Genomic DNA, 15,702 nt, shown 5'->3' on the forward strand with positions numbered 1-15,702 from the left:
TTGTTATATATGTTTTGATAGTTATTGGTAGCAATTACATAGTCTTGAATAGCAGTGATAAAACTTTCCAACTAAAAGTTGATCCACTTATAACACCTTTCGGATGAGATCACATCCATATTTCCTCTCTAAAGAGTTTCTTACAATTTCTGCACTCGGAACTCGCCATGTCTCTTCTATTTTATTGATGCTGAAGAAGGGCAGAGAAAGTGACTCATGACTGAGGCTGTGAGGAGTAAAGATTTGATCTGCCTTGACTACTGCCGGGAGAACGTGGTGATCAGATATTCTAAACAGTTCCACAGTTCTGGTACCTGATTTTTCAGAGTGCAGAAATCCTCAGATGCTATTCCATAGATACAGATACCCATCCTGGATATAGAGAGATGGGACTACCGCATATTCTGGCGTATAAGACGACTGGGCGTATAAGACGACCCCCAACTTTTCCAGTTAAAATATAGAGTTTGGGATATACTCACCGTATAAGAAATACAACCTGGCATATAAGACGACCCCCGACTTTTGAAAAGATTTTCCTGGGTTAAAAAGTAGTCTTATACGCAGGAATATACAGTGCAGAACTTAATTGCTCACCCTGGAAAGACGGTCTGAGCACATAACACCAATCCTAATTCAATTGCTCAATTCGATTCAGACTCAATTCAAAATGTTGGTTTGTTGCTGTACAGCCTTATACAGCTCAGAACCCCAAGACCTCAAGAACTGCTTTCCTCCATATGAACAGACCCAGACCTTGCAATCAACCATTTTATTTGTATGCTGCCTTTCCAAAGTTAAACCATGCTCAAGGCGTTTATGCAAAAAGTTTCATAATTACAAACATCACAAAATTAGGCATAAACAATAAAAATATCAAAAAGTACACAATCAAATCACAACAATTTCCACATAAATCATGAGGAGATCTAAAAGATACAGAAAATGAATGTCAATGAACCCACCTAAACGCCAGCCCTTCTCCGTGTGCCCTCTCAACAGGGGCAGCACACACAAGACCAAGCCTTTTCCGTGGCGGCTTCCCACCCAGGCAGCCCTGCAGCTCTGCAGTATTACCAAGTTGTAAGGCTTGTGCAGGACTGCAAAACACAGCAGTATAGCAGGCCTGTTACACCAAAACGGTCCCCCAGCAATGTGCCCATTTTTAAAAAATGAAGAACTGTAATAAAGCCAGCTCCAGACCACCTAGCACAAAGTTGTGCTTGTGTGTGGAATAGAGTCTTCTGTACAATGGCCTTCACACTCTTGCCTCTGGCTTTGTCCACCAGGGGGATGCCACGAGGAAATAGCCGGAAAAAGGCCAGGAACTGGGACCCAAGGAATTGCTCAAACATCCCTATGCTAGCCTCAGGCACTCTTCATACTCTGGAATAAGTCTCCAACTAATAAAAGAATGAATGCCTAAGCATGTGTGGGATCCATGCCTGTGCACGTGAGCATGAGGCCAATCAAATAATGGTCTTACTCACCAGAGCCTTGTATCTCAAGATTTATTCCCTGATAGTTGTGCGATGTTGTACTCCGCTCCAGAGTTCATGGTTTAGAGGAGCACTTGGAGAGTGTTTATACTCAAAACTTAGTGGCAGCTTCTTGTCTTGGACGCATTTCTAGGAAAGATATTTTAAACTACCGTATTTGCAGACCATCCAAGTGTCCCTATTTTCCAGGGATGTCCCTGATTTAGAGAAGCCGTACCGGCTTCTGATTTGATCCCTGAAGGGCCCACTTTTCCTTAGGATGACCCTTATTTTCATTGGAGAAATATTGGAGGGTATGGAGTTATCCGACCTTCGAGCTGTCTGAAGGCAATCCTGTATAGGATAGGATAGGATAGGATAACTTTATTGTCATTGTACATAGTACAACGAAATTGAATGCCATCCCATAAAAAACAAAATAAAAACACAATTACAGCCACACACACACACACATACATACACACCCATTCCAACTTCCCGGGATCATATTATTTAGTTACAGCATTTAAGGTGGTTATAGCTCATTTAATGTTTTAATGTTTAATTTTTTAATCTTCAAGGTTTTATTATGTTTTTCCATTTCAGCCTCTTAACCAAGGATGTGAGCATTCTGTGAGAAATCCTGCATCCTAGTAGCCCAAATTCGATGACTCTTCTGCCTGCCAGTGTTAGGATTGCTCCGGAATTTTTTTTACAGGTATCAGGTTACACACCTCAGATTTTTTTAAAAAAAAAACACACAAAAGCCAGCTGCTATTACCCAGATCCGTCAACACATGAATTTCTAGCTATGCAGAGAGCAGAAATAAAGAAAAAACATGGCAGCCTATATGTTAGCAAAACTGGAGATTAATTTTCAGTGGTGTGCAAGTAATTAAGATTGATCCATGGCTCCTACACCATCCCACTTTATTTATTTTTTTTTCATTTCCCTCACCCATTTGTTTACCATCTAGCCTGCTGAAGATTTATGGAGAATTCAAATGCTTGTATACTTTTTTGTACCAGTTGGTTTCCAAAATGTGGATTTTTCATATGGGGTGTCCTTTGTTTCTTGTTTGTTTGACTTGAAAAATACAGAATTTAGCCACACAATTCAAACTGGTATGGAAATGTGAGGAACTGATCTTAAGTTTCGAGAAAAAAGAGGAGCCCAAACTGACAGATTCCACCATTCCTATGCTGAATGTGGGTTTGGGGTTTTTTCCGATGGGGCTTGTTGTTGTTTAGTCGTTTAGTCGTGTCCGACTCTTGGTGACCCCATGGACCAGAGCACGCCAGGCACTCCTGTCTTCCACTGCCTCCCGCAGTTTGGTCAGACTCATGTTGGTGGCTTCGAGAACACTGTCCAACCATCTCATCCTCTGCCGTCCCCTTCTCCTAGTGCCCTCAATCTTTCCCAACATCAGGGTCTTTTCCAGGGAGTCTTCTCTTCTCATGAGGTGGCCAAAGTATTGGACGGGGCAATAGGCTTCTTGCATTCCTCAATTTCACTTTCCTTCAACATTCAGCACCTGCTGCCACCTAGTGGACAGATGTAACAGTGCTTGCGGGGGATCCTTTATTTGCAGCCAGATCGCCCTTTTTATTACTGTATTTGCGTTGCACAGTTGTCACAGAAATTATTTGCCATGTGCAACTGCTAATCGCAAACTTGCTGTCATCTTCTGCTGCCGGTCAGCTTCCAAGCTTTGTCGACTTCTCCTTCCTGCACACAATAAATGCCAGCAGGAATTAAGGAATTCTGGGACTTTTAAAAATAGTTACTGTTTTGGCAGAGCATGGAAATGCAAAAGACATGGAAACAAAGGTTCATCATAACCTTCCCTACCCCTCTTCCCTGCCTCCAGTGCCTACACAGGCTATATTTATCATACAAGAGTTGCCTTAAAGTTGCTGGGCAAAAGAGTTGCCTTTTAAAAAAACCATTTCAGGATATTTAATGGGAAGTGAGTTATAAGCATGTAATGAAATAAATAAAGCCAGAAAGCCAGATTATGTAATAAAAGAAATTGGTGCCAGTGCTATTTATGAACAAATAATTAATGGAGAGAGGTTTATAAGAGAGATCTTTCACTCTTTCACATTGTTCCAAGCACATTAAAAGTTGGTTAGATGTTGCAACTGCCCTCACCAACCATTAAAGAAATTTTCTCCATGAAAATACTTAGGCTAGAATAAATCACAGACACTTAGCTTTGCAAATAAATGAATGTTTTACTCAGAGCTTCCAGAAGTTACAGCAAACAAGTCTCCATCCGCTGGCAGTAAAACAAAGATTAAAAAGGTTCCATACAACTTAAAAAGAACAAATAAATTGGCTTCCCTACATAAAGGATCACACTGTTAGGGCACCAACAGCTTGGCGTGCTGAAGGGGGCAGTCAGATGCAGATGGAGCCAGGTCCAACAGTCCAGGCAAGGAACCAGCCGAAGTGGGTATCAGTACCGGGGGTCAGGAGAAGCCAAAGTCAGGAACACTGGAATCAGGAACAGGGCGAGCAAAGACAACCATGCGCTTCAGCACAGCAGTTGCAAGTGCTGGCAAAGGGAACAGCCGGCCTTCCTCAAGTAGGTGGCTCCTCACCACGCCTCTTACAAGCTGCAGCTGCCTCCAATTCCCTACGTTTCTCAGCTCTATGCTCTACTGCTGTGAAGGGAAGAGTGGAGGGGGCCTGCCAACTCCTCTCCTCACAAGGGCCTGATTCTGACTCGACCCCTTCCTCTTCCTGCTCTGGCCTTCCCTCTTCCCTATCTGATTCTTCTCCAGGTATGAATTTCCCCAGACTCTTCCATGGTTGCCGCTTCACCTAGGGGGGCTTGCCACCACTCCTGCTCATCTGGCGCAACCCTGACACACACAATCTTTGGGTTAGCAAAGTTGTTAAGGGTTGCTGAGAATTGTACCTCTGTGAAGAGTAAACTGTAGTGCCCAGCAGGGGCGGCGGGTCCTGTTTTGCCACCTGAGTCAAAATGGAAATGTACCTGGCCACACCTGCAAAGCAGAACCAATGAGAACGGGTTGTGGCGAGATCCCGAAAAATCTCACCAGAGGTTGGCACCACAGCTGAAGGCGGCTGCCTCCCGCCCACCTCATGTGTGAGCCAGCCTGGTGCACAGAATTCTTTGAAAGACAGCATGTGTTTCATATGGTGCGGATATGACTAGAGCCACATGGTATTAAGAAATATCCTATCCCTGCCTCTTTTGCTTACATCTAGTTAGCTCCTACTTGTCCCTGGCTCCCCTTACTTGTTTCACAAGGTAAGTTTATAAAAAAAAATTCCTTCAGTAGCACCTTAAAGACCAAATAAGTTTTTATTTTGGGATGAGCTTTCGTGTGCATGCACACGTCTTCAGATACACTTGAAAAAGAAGTAACCAGACCCTTATGTATATACAGAGGGTGGTGGGTGGGAATGGGTGGGAATGGGTGATGGGCTGATAGGAGTGGTAAACCTGTTGATGTCTGTTAACGACTGCTGATGACTGCAATTGGTCCTGCGGGGGGGGGGGAAGCAAGGGCTGAGGCGCTAAAGAAAGCTTGATCATGCATAATGAGATAAGAATCCTATGTCTTTGTTCATCCCAGGTGGCTCCATGGTTTTAAGCTTGCTAATGAGTTCCAATTCAGAAACTTCTCTTTCCAGTCTGTTTCTGAAATTTTTCTGTAATAAAAATTTCTGCATGATCAAGCTTTCTTTAGCGCCTCAGCCCTTGCTTTTTCCCCCGCAGGACCAATTGCAGTCATCAGCAGTCATTAACAGTCATCAACAGGTTTACCACTCCTATCAGCCCATCACCCATTCCCATCACCCCCACCCCCTGAATATACATAAGGGTCTGGTTACTTCTGTTTCAAGTGTATCTGAAGAAGTGTGCATGCACACGAAAGCTCATACCAAAATAAAAACTAAGTTGGTCTTTAAGGTGCTACTGAAGGAATTTTTTTCTTTTGCTTCGACTCAGACCAACACGGCTACCTACCTGTAAGCTAAGTTTATATTACTATTATTATTTACATTATTATTTTTTATGCAAAAAATCCTCCTGCCTCCCTCTTCTTGTAAGCAAATACCTCCAGCTCTTGGGAAAGCCTCTTATCTTCCCAATGTAATCAGGGATTGGCAGGTGTATTCCAATAGTATTGAACACCCACTTTGTTTGACATACTGAGATCCTAAGATCCTGAAATGCATAAAATGTGCACCTCAATCAGTGGCACGGGGACCCGGGTGGCGCTGTGGGTTAAACCACTGAGCCTAGGGCTTGCTGATCAGAAGGTCGGCGGTTCGAATCCCCGGGACGGGGTGAGCTCCCATTGCTCGGTCCCAGCTCCTGCCAACCTAGCAGTTCGAAAGCACGTCAAAGTGCAAGTAGATAAATAGGTACTGCTACAGCAGGAAGGTAAACGGCGTTTCCGTGTGCTGCTCTGGTTCGCCAGAAGCGGCTTTGTCATGCTGGCCACATGACCCGGAAGCTGTACGCCGGCTCCCTCGGCCAATAATGCGAGATGAGCGTGCAACCCCAGAGTCGGTCACGACTGGACCTAATGGTCAGGGGTCCCTTTAACTTACCATAAGAAAGGAAAAGGGGACACGGGTGGTGCTGTGGTCTAAACCACAGAGCCTAGGGCTTGCCAATCAGAAGGTCAGTGGTTCGAATCCCCGCGACGGGGTGAGCTCCCATTGTTCGGTCCCTGCTCCTGCCAACCTAGCAGTTCGAAAGCACGTCAAAGTGCAAGTAGATAAATAGGAACCGCTACAGCGGGAAGGTAAACAGCGTTTCCTTGTGCTGCTCTGGTTTGCCAGAAGCGGCTTTGTCATGCTGGCAACATGACCTGGAAGCTGTAAGCTGGCTCCCTCAGCCAATAATGCGAGATGAGCGCCGCAACCCCAGAGTCGGTCACAACTGGACCTAATGGTCAGGGGTCCCTTTACCTTTACCTTTACAATCAGTGGCACCTCCTTTAGCCCCCAGTCCCATAGATTTTAGAAAGGACTTTGAATTTTTTGTTTAGTTTAGATTAGATTAGTTATTGTATTGTATTGTATTGTATTGCCCAAATAACTTTTTTAAAAAGATGTCAACAGGAGCAAAAGGAGGTGGGAGGAACCTCTGGCCTTCAGATGCTGCTACATCACCCCGGCCATTGCCCTTGTTTGCTGGGGCCGATGAAAGTTGTCATTTCAGCCACAAAGGCAGAACCAAAGGTTCCCCACACCTGGGAGAAAGTGGAAGTCCTCTGCCACCAGTCAATGTTGAGTTGTGTCACTCAAAGGGGCCAGAAAGGAACCAATGGGCTTTTCCCACCCTTACACTTAGCCAGTGCAGCACGTGACGTCAGAACAGAGGGTGTAAGTATTGTACATTAGGGAGGGTGAAATTAAATGTCCCCCTTTTTAGTGGTGCCATGCACTTAATGTAATGTGTTCCGTTGGTTTCCATTGAGTAACCTGGCTTTTCCCAACTAAGACCGACCAAAACATGGTCTCACAAGCTTCAATAATGAGCTGGGGAAAAAAGGTGTCAAAGGAGTTTGCACTCACAACATTTTATGTACTGAGCTGCATCATAGAACAATAGGATCCAGAATCAGCAGTCTGATTGGTCCGCAGGAGCCACCCAATCCAACTCCAGGTGGAAGTGAATCCGCAACCTGATTGGCCTGCAGGAGCAGCCAATCAGGCGGCTGGCAGAAGTGAGTCCGCAACCTGATTGGCCTGCAGGAGCAGCCAATCAGGCTGCTGGCAGAAGTCAATCCACAAACTGATTGGCCCACAGGTGTAGCCCTGAAGTAGCCAATCACGCAAAGCCCATTGTGTAAATAATGTATATAAGCAGATGGTTTTGGGGAAAGGGCATTCTTCTCTTCTTCTCCTTGATTACTACGAGCTGAATAAAGAGCATGAAATTCACTCTCGACTCCGAGTATATTTCAGAACACATTCAGGCAGCCATGATCCTCTGATATGCATTAAGATGGTGGCGCCTCCTCTCCAGCACCATTTGGGTAACAAGCCAATTCTCTCAGCTGATAGTGCTTCCAGAAGGTTCAGTGCCATTTGTTCCCCATTTGGCCATCTCTGCCTAGAGACAGTGGCGTTAACATGAAACCAAAAAGGGTTGGTTATGCAATAATGCCTCGCCTAAATCAGATGGACGGCAATTCCCTTACATAGCATTAGATTAATTTGTCCTCAGTGACATGATCATGAAATTGAATCACATTGGCTTGGTGGAGATTTTGCTGTTACCAGGAGAAGACCCAAATGGGGTTTAAGCTAGTGCGCAAAGTGAGCTGAGGTACTGACTTGCATATTTTCAGGAAGCTCTAAAACCGGCATCCCCAAACTTCGGTCCTCCAGGTGTTTTGGACTACAATTCCCATCTTCCCCGACCACTGGTCCTGTTAGCGAAGGATCATGGGAGTTGTAGGCCAAAACATCTGGAGGGCCACAGTTTGGGTATGCCTGCTCTAAAATGACCCCGCTTCTTTTCAATGGACCCGAGTCTGGCTTAATTTGAAATAAAACCACCCCATTTCCCTTTTGCTTACTGGGTTGCAAATAGCAGCAAAAGGGCACGAAAGAGGTAAACATTTTGCTTTTTGTTGTGAAAATGTTCATTACAGAACACAAGGGAACATTCAGCAACACAGACCTCCTAAATTCTTGCACTGTTTTTTGGCACAAGCGTTTTTCAGAAGACTGCAGTCTCCCCCATGGTTTTCTCTCCACATTGTACCAGAGGACATGCCCCTACCATGGCATGTTTCAGTGAAATGGAATGCCCCGACGCGGGGGAGAGTTCCTCTGGAAATATGCATCTGTCTGTGAAGAATTTGATGCATTCAGAAATAACTATTGTCACAGATTAAAAGACTCAAGGATTATTTGTTTAACACATTGGTTTGGTAACCTGAGAAAAGGGAGGTGCTGGAATGGCATTCCTCCCATACGAGGTAGCGGGTGGCGGCAGCGGCGGGGAGAGACACCTGATAATGACTTGAGCTTATACTCCCCCCCCCAAAAAAAGAAAATCCTAAAAATGTATACTACTAGAATAAAAACAGCCTCTGAAAAACACAGGGAATTGCCTGAATATGCACAAAACAAGCAATTTTGAAAATAAAATGTACCTTTAAACAAATGCAATATCCAATATATATTGAGCATAAGAATAAATATGTCAGTTGATGTAGCTCTTATATGGAAACTCTGGACAAGTTTGTTTCCATTGGATTTCTTCAGTCCTGTGCTCTCAATGAGATTACTTAATGTCCACAAAAGGACTGAACAGCTACTGTTTGAAAATATGTTTTCCATAAACTGTAAGGAGGAATGAAGCAAGACACAGCGATAACAGCAAGAACCTTTATTGAACTACAGAACTGAACACCAGGGGCAAAGCAACTGCTTGTATACATTTATGAAGGCCTGAGCCACTCCCACTCTCAATGTGATTGGCTGTCTAAACTCCCAAGCAACGAATTAAATCAGAGTAGTTTAAGGGCCAATGGAAGTAGCCCAAATCCTGAAATGTTCTGTGATTGAATATCATGTAGCAAATCAGAACACAGGGGCTCAGAATCTTTAGTCCAGACTCAAGCTCAGGCAAACATAAATCCCTGAATACATAACAGACCTTGTGCAGTCGGTTCACAAGACATCCCTCCTTTTTAACAACAACTACTAAACACATAGGGACCCAGGTGGTGCTGTGGGTTAAACCACAGAGTCTAGGGCTTGCTGATCAGAAGGTCAGCGGTTCGAATCCCTGCAACGGGGTGAGCTCCCGTTGCTCGGTCCCAGCTCCTGCCCACCTAGCAGTTCGAAAGCACACCAAAGTGCAAGTAGATAAATAGGGACCGCTCCGGCGGGAAGGTAAATGGCATTTCCGTGCGCTGCTCTGGTTCGCCACATGACCCGGAAGCTGTCTGCGGACAAACACCGGCTCCCTCGGCCTATAGAGCAAGATGAGCGCCACAACCCCAGAGTTTGACACGACTGGACCTGATGGTCAGGAGCCCATTTACCTTTACTAAACACATATACCAGATTTTCAGCAGCAAGTAATCAAATCTATTAAAAACCTGTATAGCAAAGTACATGTTTGGTCAGATGATTCCATTTTATCCCATCACACCCTGTGGCATTCATCGCATGGAACCGGGAAGCAAAACAGTAATGCTGTACTCTGTGAAACAATGCTTTCCTCCAGCTGCAAACATCAGAACAGTACTTACTTTACAGGAAAGAAAAGAAAATATTGGATCTGTCAAAATGGGACAAAGACATGCATTACAGAAAAGACTGCCTTCACTATAAAACTCCTCAGATTACATATGAAATGATTCTCAAACTGAAGAGCATACATTTAAGTCTCACCTAAATCAGAAAAAGATCTCTGTGAGAATCAAATGCCATGGCATTGGCAGTTCCCCATGAAATCCAATGGGGAGCAATATCTGTCGGAGTTGATGCTATTAAACCACCATCTTATGCTGAACTCATATATATGTGCAAATAATCCTTATACAGTGGTGCCTCGCTTAACGAATGCACTGCTTAATGAAATTTCCGCTTAACGAAAGGATTTTTCGAGCGGAGGTTGCCTCGCTAGACGAATTCGTTTTATGAAAAATTCGTCTAGCGAATCGCAGTTTCCCATAGGAATGCATTGAAATTCAATTAATGCGTTCCTATGGGCAAAAAAAAGTAAAAAAAAATTCAATGCATTCCTATGGGATTCGCTAGACGAATTTTTCGCTATAAGACCTGTGGAACGAATTAAATTCGTCTAGTGAGGCACCACTGTATCGCAGAAACACTGCAAGTCTCCAGTGACCTCATTGAAAGGAAACCATACGGTACTTCCCATTGCTCAGAGATTGGGGTAACAATACTGTAATAATGCCATTTGAAACAGACAAATGACCCCAAAGAGTGCCAAAGCACCGTTACTTACCAATCCCAGCTGAGAAAGCCACCAGGACCCAGAAAGTAACAAGGAAAGGCACATGCACGTGGAGCCAATCAAAGGTGACTATCTGGAAGCCGCCACTGTGGTTAGTTGCCTTGATGGTCTCATTTGCAGTTCCGAGACCATCTCTTTCAGAGAGCCCTTCTGAATGGCACATCAACACTATTAGCAAAATGAGGGAAGGCAAAACGAATGCCCTTTTCTTCATGATCCAATAACTGCTATCTAAAAATTGCCTCCTTGCACGCAATGTGCTTTTTATCCCTTTTAGTATCCCTTAGCTTAGAAGTCAAAGTGGGCTTCCCACTTTTGCTTGTATTTTCTTGGATGCCCAGTTGAGAACTCCTAGCTGTCATAAACCATGTCACTATCAGGTTCTTCCTCTCAAATTTTGCTGCCCGCTTTCCAGCCGATGGGGGGGGCACTATCCCTCCAACCATTTATTCATGAAAAGCTGGGCAGCAATTTGGCAGGTGCAGCACTGAGTACAGGATCTTACTAACTCTAGGAGAACCTCTAAACCTCTTTCCTGCCTTTGGAAGAAGGAGTGCTTTTTATGGTGTTTAATTGGAAGGAGGGGCCAGATAAACCTCTCGGCAGGTTTATGATGACTACTTTCCCCCTCAGTTCCGATTTGTAAATAAGTGTAAAAGATTAATGACATCTCTTCTTAATAATTATAGAGAGGTGGGTGTTTAAGGTTCTTTTGGAGAAAGTGCATGGCTAAGGACTTCGCTCTTGCTTGAACAAAGTGTATCCAGAGGGAGATTAACATGTAGGAACAAGCCGTTCAGGTAAAAAGCAAACTCTGCAGGTAGTAGCCTTCAGGACAGGTAGTCAGCCAAAGGACACCTGACAATTGTACCAATTAACGTTATTTTTTTTTAGGTAAGTAGGAAAAATGTGAATGAATACAGCCGATTGTCAGTTAAGTGATGAGCCAGCCAACATCAGATCAGGTCTACACTGTCTTGCCATGTGGGGAGGAGGAGGCCAAACTTTGATTCCCCCCCCCCCCGGTGCTGCCTTCCCAAAGCTAAGTGAGGTGCTGGGCTTTGGGAAGGAGGCATGAAGCTATGGCAGGCTCCCAGCTTTGGGAAGGCGCTGGAGGATTCTAGGACCCTGTCAGAACCCTCATGTCACCTTTCCAAAGCCCAGCACCTTTCTTATCTGGCTTTGGGAAGGCAGCACAAAGGCTGCAGGAGGGGGCATTAAATGTTGCTGAGGGCCGCTAAAAAAAGGCCTCACGCGCAGCATGCGGCTCTCGTGCCATGCATTGGACCGCCCTGGTCTAAGGTACAGTAGTTCCCAGAAATAGCAATTCAAGTTTAGAAAAGCAATGTCCATCAGCTGAGCTAAAGAAGGATTAATTAGATCTGGATTAGCAATGGAGAATCTATTTTACAAACCAAGATCAAATGAATCTAGTCTGTTTAATTAAAAAAGTGAAGGCAGGAAGACCTTTTCCTGTGGAAGAATTGCTACACGTGCAACTTATTTGGAACGGTTCGGCTCCCACCAGTGGTTGAAGCAACTCAGACTGGGACAAGGGGAGAGTCTTCTCCATGGCTCCTTGGCTCCAGAACCTCTTGCCTAGGGAGGTTCATCTTTCCCCCTTTCTGTCTATGTTCCATAGACTGGTGAAAGCTTTATCTTTCGTTAGGCTTTTGGCCTGTCACCTTTAAAGTATGCCCGTTTCTGAACATTTCCCAACTCTGCAATAGAAAGGGAGAATAACTTTTCTCTACCCTCTTTCTCCATGCCATGCATAATTTCATAGGCTTTTATCATATCACCTGTTACTTGCCTTTTCTCTAAACAAAAAAGACGCAAACACCACAACCTTTCCTCATAGGGGAGTCGCTCCATCCTCTTCATCCTTTTCTGAACCTTTTCCAACTCTACAATATCCTTTCTGAGGTGAGAAAACCAGAACTGTATACAGTATTCCAAATGTGGTTGTATGCACAGAGTGTATCCTGATTTCAGTAAGGCTTTTAACAAAGTCCCCAATGATATTCTTCTGAAGAAGTTGGTAAAACTGAACCCAAAGAATGTTCACTAATGGTTCCTTATCATCCAGGAAGAAAGGGAAAAGTGAGGTGCTACAGTGTTCTGTCCTGGGCCCAAGGTTGTTCAACATATTTATAAAGGACTTAGAATGAAGGTATAATGGGAATGCTCATCAAATTTGCAGATGACACCAAACTGGGGGGGGGGGTAGCCAATGCCGCTGAAGATAGAATCAGGATTCAAGATGACTTTAACAGATTGGAGAACTGGGCCCAGCTAACAAAATGAATTTCAGTAGGGACAAATGTAAGGTTTCTACACTTAGGCAGGAAGAACCAGCTGCACAAATATAAGAGGAGGGACATCTGGCTTGCCAGTACTACCTGAGAAAAGGATCTAGGGGTCTTAGTAGACCACAAACTTAACTTGAGTCAACACTGTAATGCAAAAGCCAAAAAAAAAGCAAATGTTATTTTAGGCTGCATCAACAGAAGTCTAGTGTCCCAACCAAGGGATGCAATAGTCCTGCTTTGATCAGATCCCACCTGGAATCCTGCCTCGTTCTGGGTACTACAATTTAAGACGAATATAGACAAGATGTAATGTGTGCAGAGGTGGGCCATCAAAATGGTAAAGGGACTGGAAATCAAGCTTTATGAGGAAAAGTTGAGGGAATTGTGTGTGTTGATAGCCATCTTCAAATATCTCAAAGGCTGTCACAAAGAAGAAGGAGCAAGCTTGTTTTCTTCTGCTCTGGAGGGTAGGACCCAAACCAATGGATCCAAGTCACAAGGAAGAAGATTCATCAGGAAAAACTTTCTGACAGTTTTTTCATAGTGGAACAGGCTCCCAGAGAGGTGGTGGACTCTCCTTCCTTGGAAGTTTTAAAGCAGGGATTGGATGGCCATTTGTCATGTATGATCTAGTTGAGATTCCTGCCTTGCAGGGGCCTTGACTAGATGAGCCCCAGAGTCCCTTTCAATTCTATGGCTCTATGATTCTATATTAAAAAGCACAGGTCCAAATACTGATCCTTGGAGGCCTTCACTTTCTACACCTCTCCGTTGAGAGAATTGTCCATTTATTCTTACTGATACTTAACCAATTCCTGATCCATGGTTGCTAAGCTTACTCAGGAATGTTCATTACAAAGTCGGGCCGCAGAAATGGGTGAAGGTTGAACTCTCCATGCATTATTATTTTATTACTTATTCATTAACACATTAGCTGATGTGCAGAGAGTTTGATCCTGCTGGGATGGTATTTTTTCCAAACCCCTGCAGGCCAACATTGTCATGGTGATTAACAGGTAGGCTGTCCTGCTCAACTTTCAAAATTAGCCCATGAAGGTGTGGTAGATAAAAATCTGGCCCACTGGGCCAAAACTATTCCCCACCCATTTTAATGTGTCAAATGTGAAAGGACCAGGGAGGTATCTGAACTCTTTCACAAAGACAGTCCCAGTCTCACTAGGACATTTATTCTGATAACAGGTATTGTACTTTGGAACCATGTACTCTGCATTTATTTGAAGCATGATAGATGATTTTAAAACGACATTAAGTTGCATAAAAATCAATGATGGCGTGTCTAACCTAATCGAAAACTTAAGCACACAATAAAAGCTGACAGAGGCAAAGGAAAAGCCATGTTCCTAGCAAATTCTCTTCAACAAAACGACAGTTTATGAATCCATGAAAGGTGAGGTATTGTTTGCAAGGACACAAGCACAAAATGTGGGTTATGTATCAACCTGAGTCGAAAATGAGTAATGACGGATTTTTCTGTGAAATGTGTACTGAGAGTGAATCTTCACAATGCCGGTTAGACAGGCGTATGAGCACACATTAAAAAAAAATATGATTCCATGCACAGGCAATCCAGATTTTCTCCCGGCCGTGTTTAGAGATGCCAGGGATTGAATTAGTGACCTTGCACATGCAAAGGATATGTTGTACCAAATGTTAAAGAGGAAAAGGAGGAAAATTAGACTACAAAGGCCAGGAGAGAAAGTGATCAGGGTTCCTGCACTTTTAATAAAGGTAAAGGGACCCCTGACCATTAGGTCCAGTTGCAGACAACTCTGGGGTTGCACACTCATCTTGCTCTACCGTGTTTCTCATATTATAAGACACGTCTTATATTTATTTTTTCCTCAAAAAAACACACTATGGCTTATTTTCAAGGGATGTCTTATTTTTTTCCTCCTCCTCCTCCTGCCGCGGCCGGCATTGCTGCTGCACCTATCACTATGTCTTATTTTCGGGGTATGGCTTATATTCCTTGAATGCTTAAAAATCATGCTATGGCTTATTTTATGGGTATGTCTTAAAATATGAGAAACAGGGTATAGGCCGAGGGAGCTGGTGTTTGTCTGGAGACAGCTTCTGGGTCATGTGGCCAGCATGACTAAGCCACCTCTGGTGAACCAGAGCAGCGCACGGAAACGCCGTTTACCTTCCCACTGGAGCGGTACCTATTTATCTACTTGCACTTTGATGTGCTTTCGAACTGCTAGGTTGGCAGGAGCAGCGACCAAGCAACGGGAGCTCACCCCGTCACGGGGATTCGAACTGCCGACCTTCTGATCAGCAAGCCCTAGGCTCTGTGGTCTTTTAACCTGCGTCTTTTAACCCGCCACTTTTAATAGTTGTGTAGAAAAGGAAACTCCTGTAGGAATAGATTGCATAACAAGCTGCACCTAGCCACCCTAAACCCACTTTTTGTGGCACCTGCATGTATACTGTGTCTACTTCCAGCACTGTAGACAACAGCCCCTTTTGCCATCTTCTGTTCTTACAGTGAGATGTAGGGGGACCACTTGAAACATCACGTTTTTGGCATCACATTGTAAAAGATTCAGATCCCTTTTTATTCCCAAATGCCCTTTCATTACTTTTCCTCTTGCTCTTAGGTGCCACGGGATTTTGTGATGCATTTGATTTGTCTGTATTTAATTAATGCAGAAATCTGAATTGATTAATGGCATCATGTAAAGACTAATTAAAAGGATGGAACCTAAACTAAAGAAGCCAAGACACATTGAATTGAAATATGGGAATCATTCGGAAGATTTTTAAAAAATTAACTAAAAGGCATTAGACTCAACCCCAGACTTGGTGAAAGAATTCATTTGCTAGAAACTAAAGAATCTGTGAGATAAGTGCAGCATTTTAATGCAAATTTCCCACATAGTTGTAGTAGAT

The 15,702-nt window shown here is 43.9% G+C and overlaps 1 protein-coding gene across 1 annotated transcript in view; it reads right to left on the reverse strand.

Annotated features, from left to right (window-relative positions):
• SLC9A3 (solute carrier family 9 member A3) overlaps positions 1 to 10,840 on the reverse strand; it is a 107,404-nt gene extending 96,564 nt beyond the window's left edge. The window contains exon 1 of the mRNA XM_035134704.3: positions 10,469 to 10,840. Within this exon, the coding sequence (XP_034990595.3) occupies positions 10,469 to 10,691 (223 nt within the window). The 5' untranslated portion in view covers positions 10,692 to 10,840. The remainder of the gene's footprint in view (positions 1 to 10,468) is intronic.
• Between the last annotated feature and the right edge of the window lie 4,862 nt (positions 10,841 to 15,702).

The sequence above is a fragment of the Zootoca vivipara genome, chromosome 12, assembly GCF_965207765.1.
Source record: "Zootoca vivipara chromosome 12, rZooViv2.hap1.1, whole genome shotgun sequence".
Taxonomy (NCBI): Eukaryota; Metazoa; Chordata; class Lepidosauria; order Squamata; family Lacertidae; genus Zootoca; species Zootoca vivipara.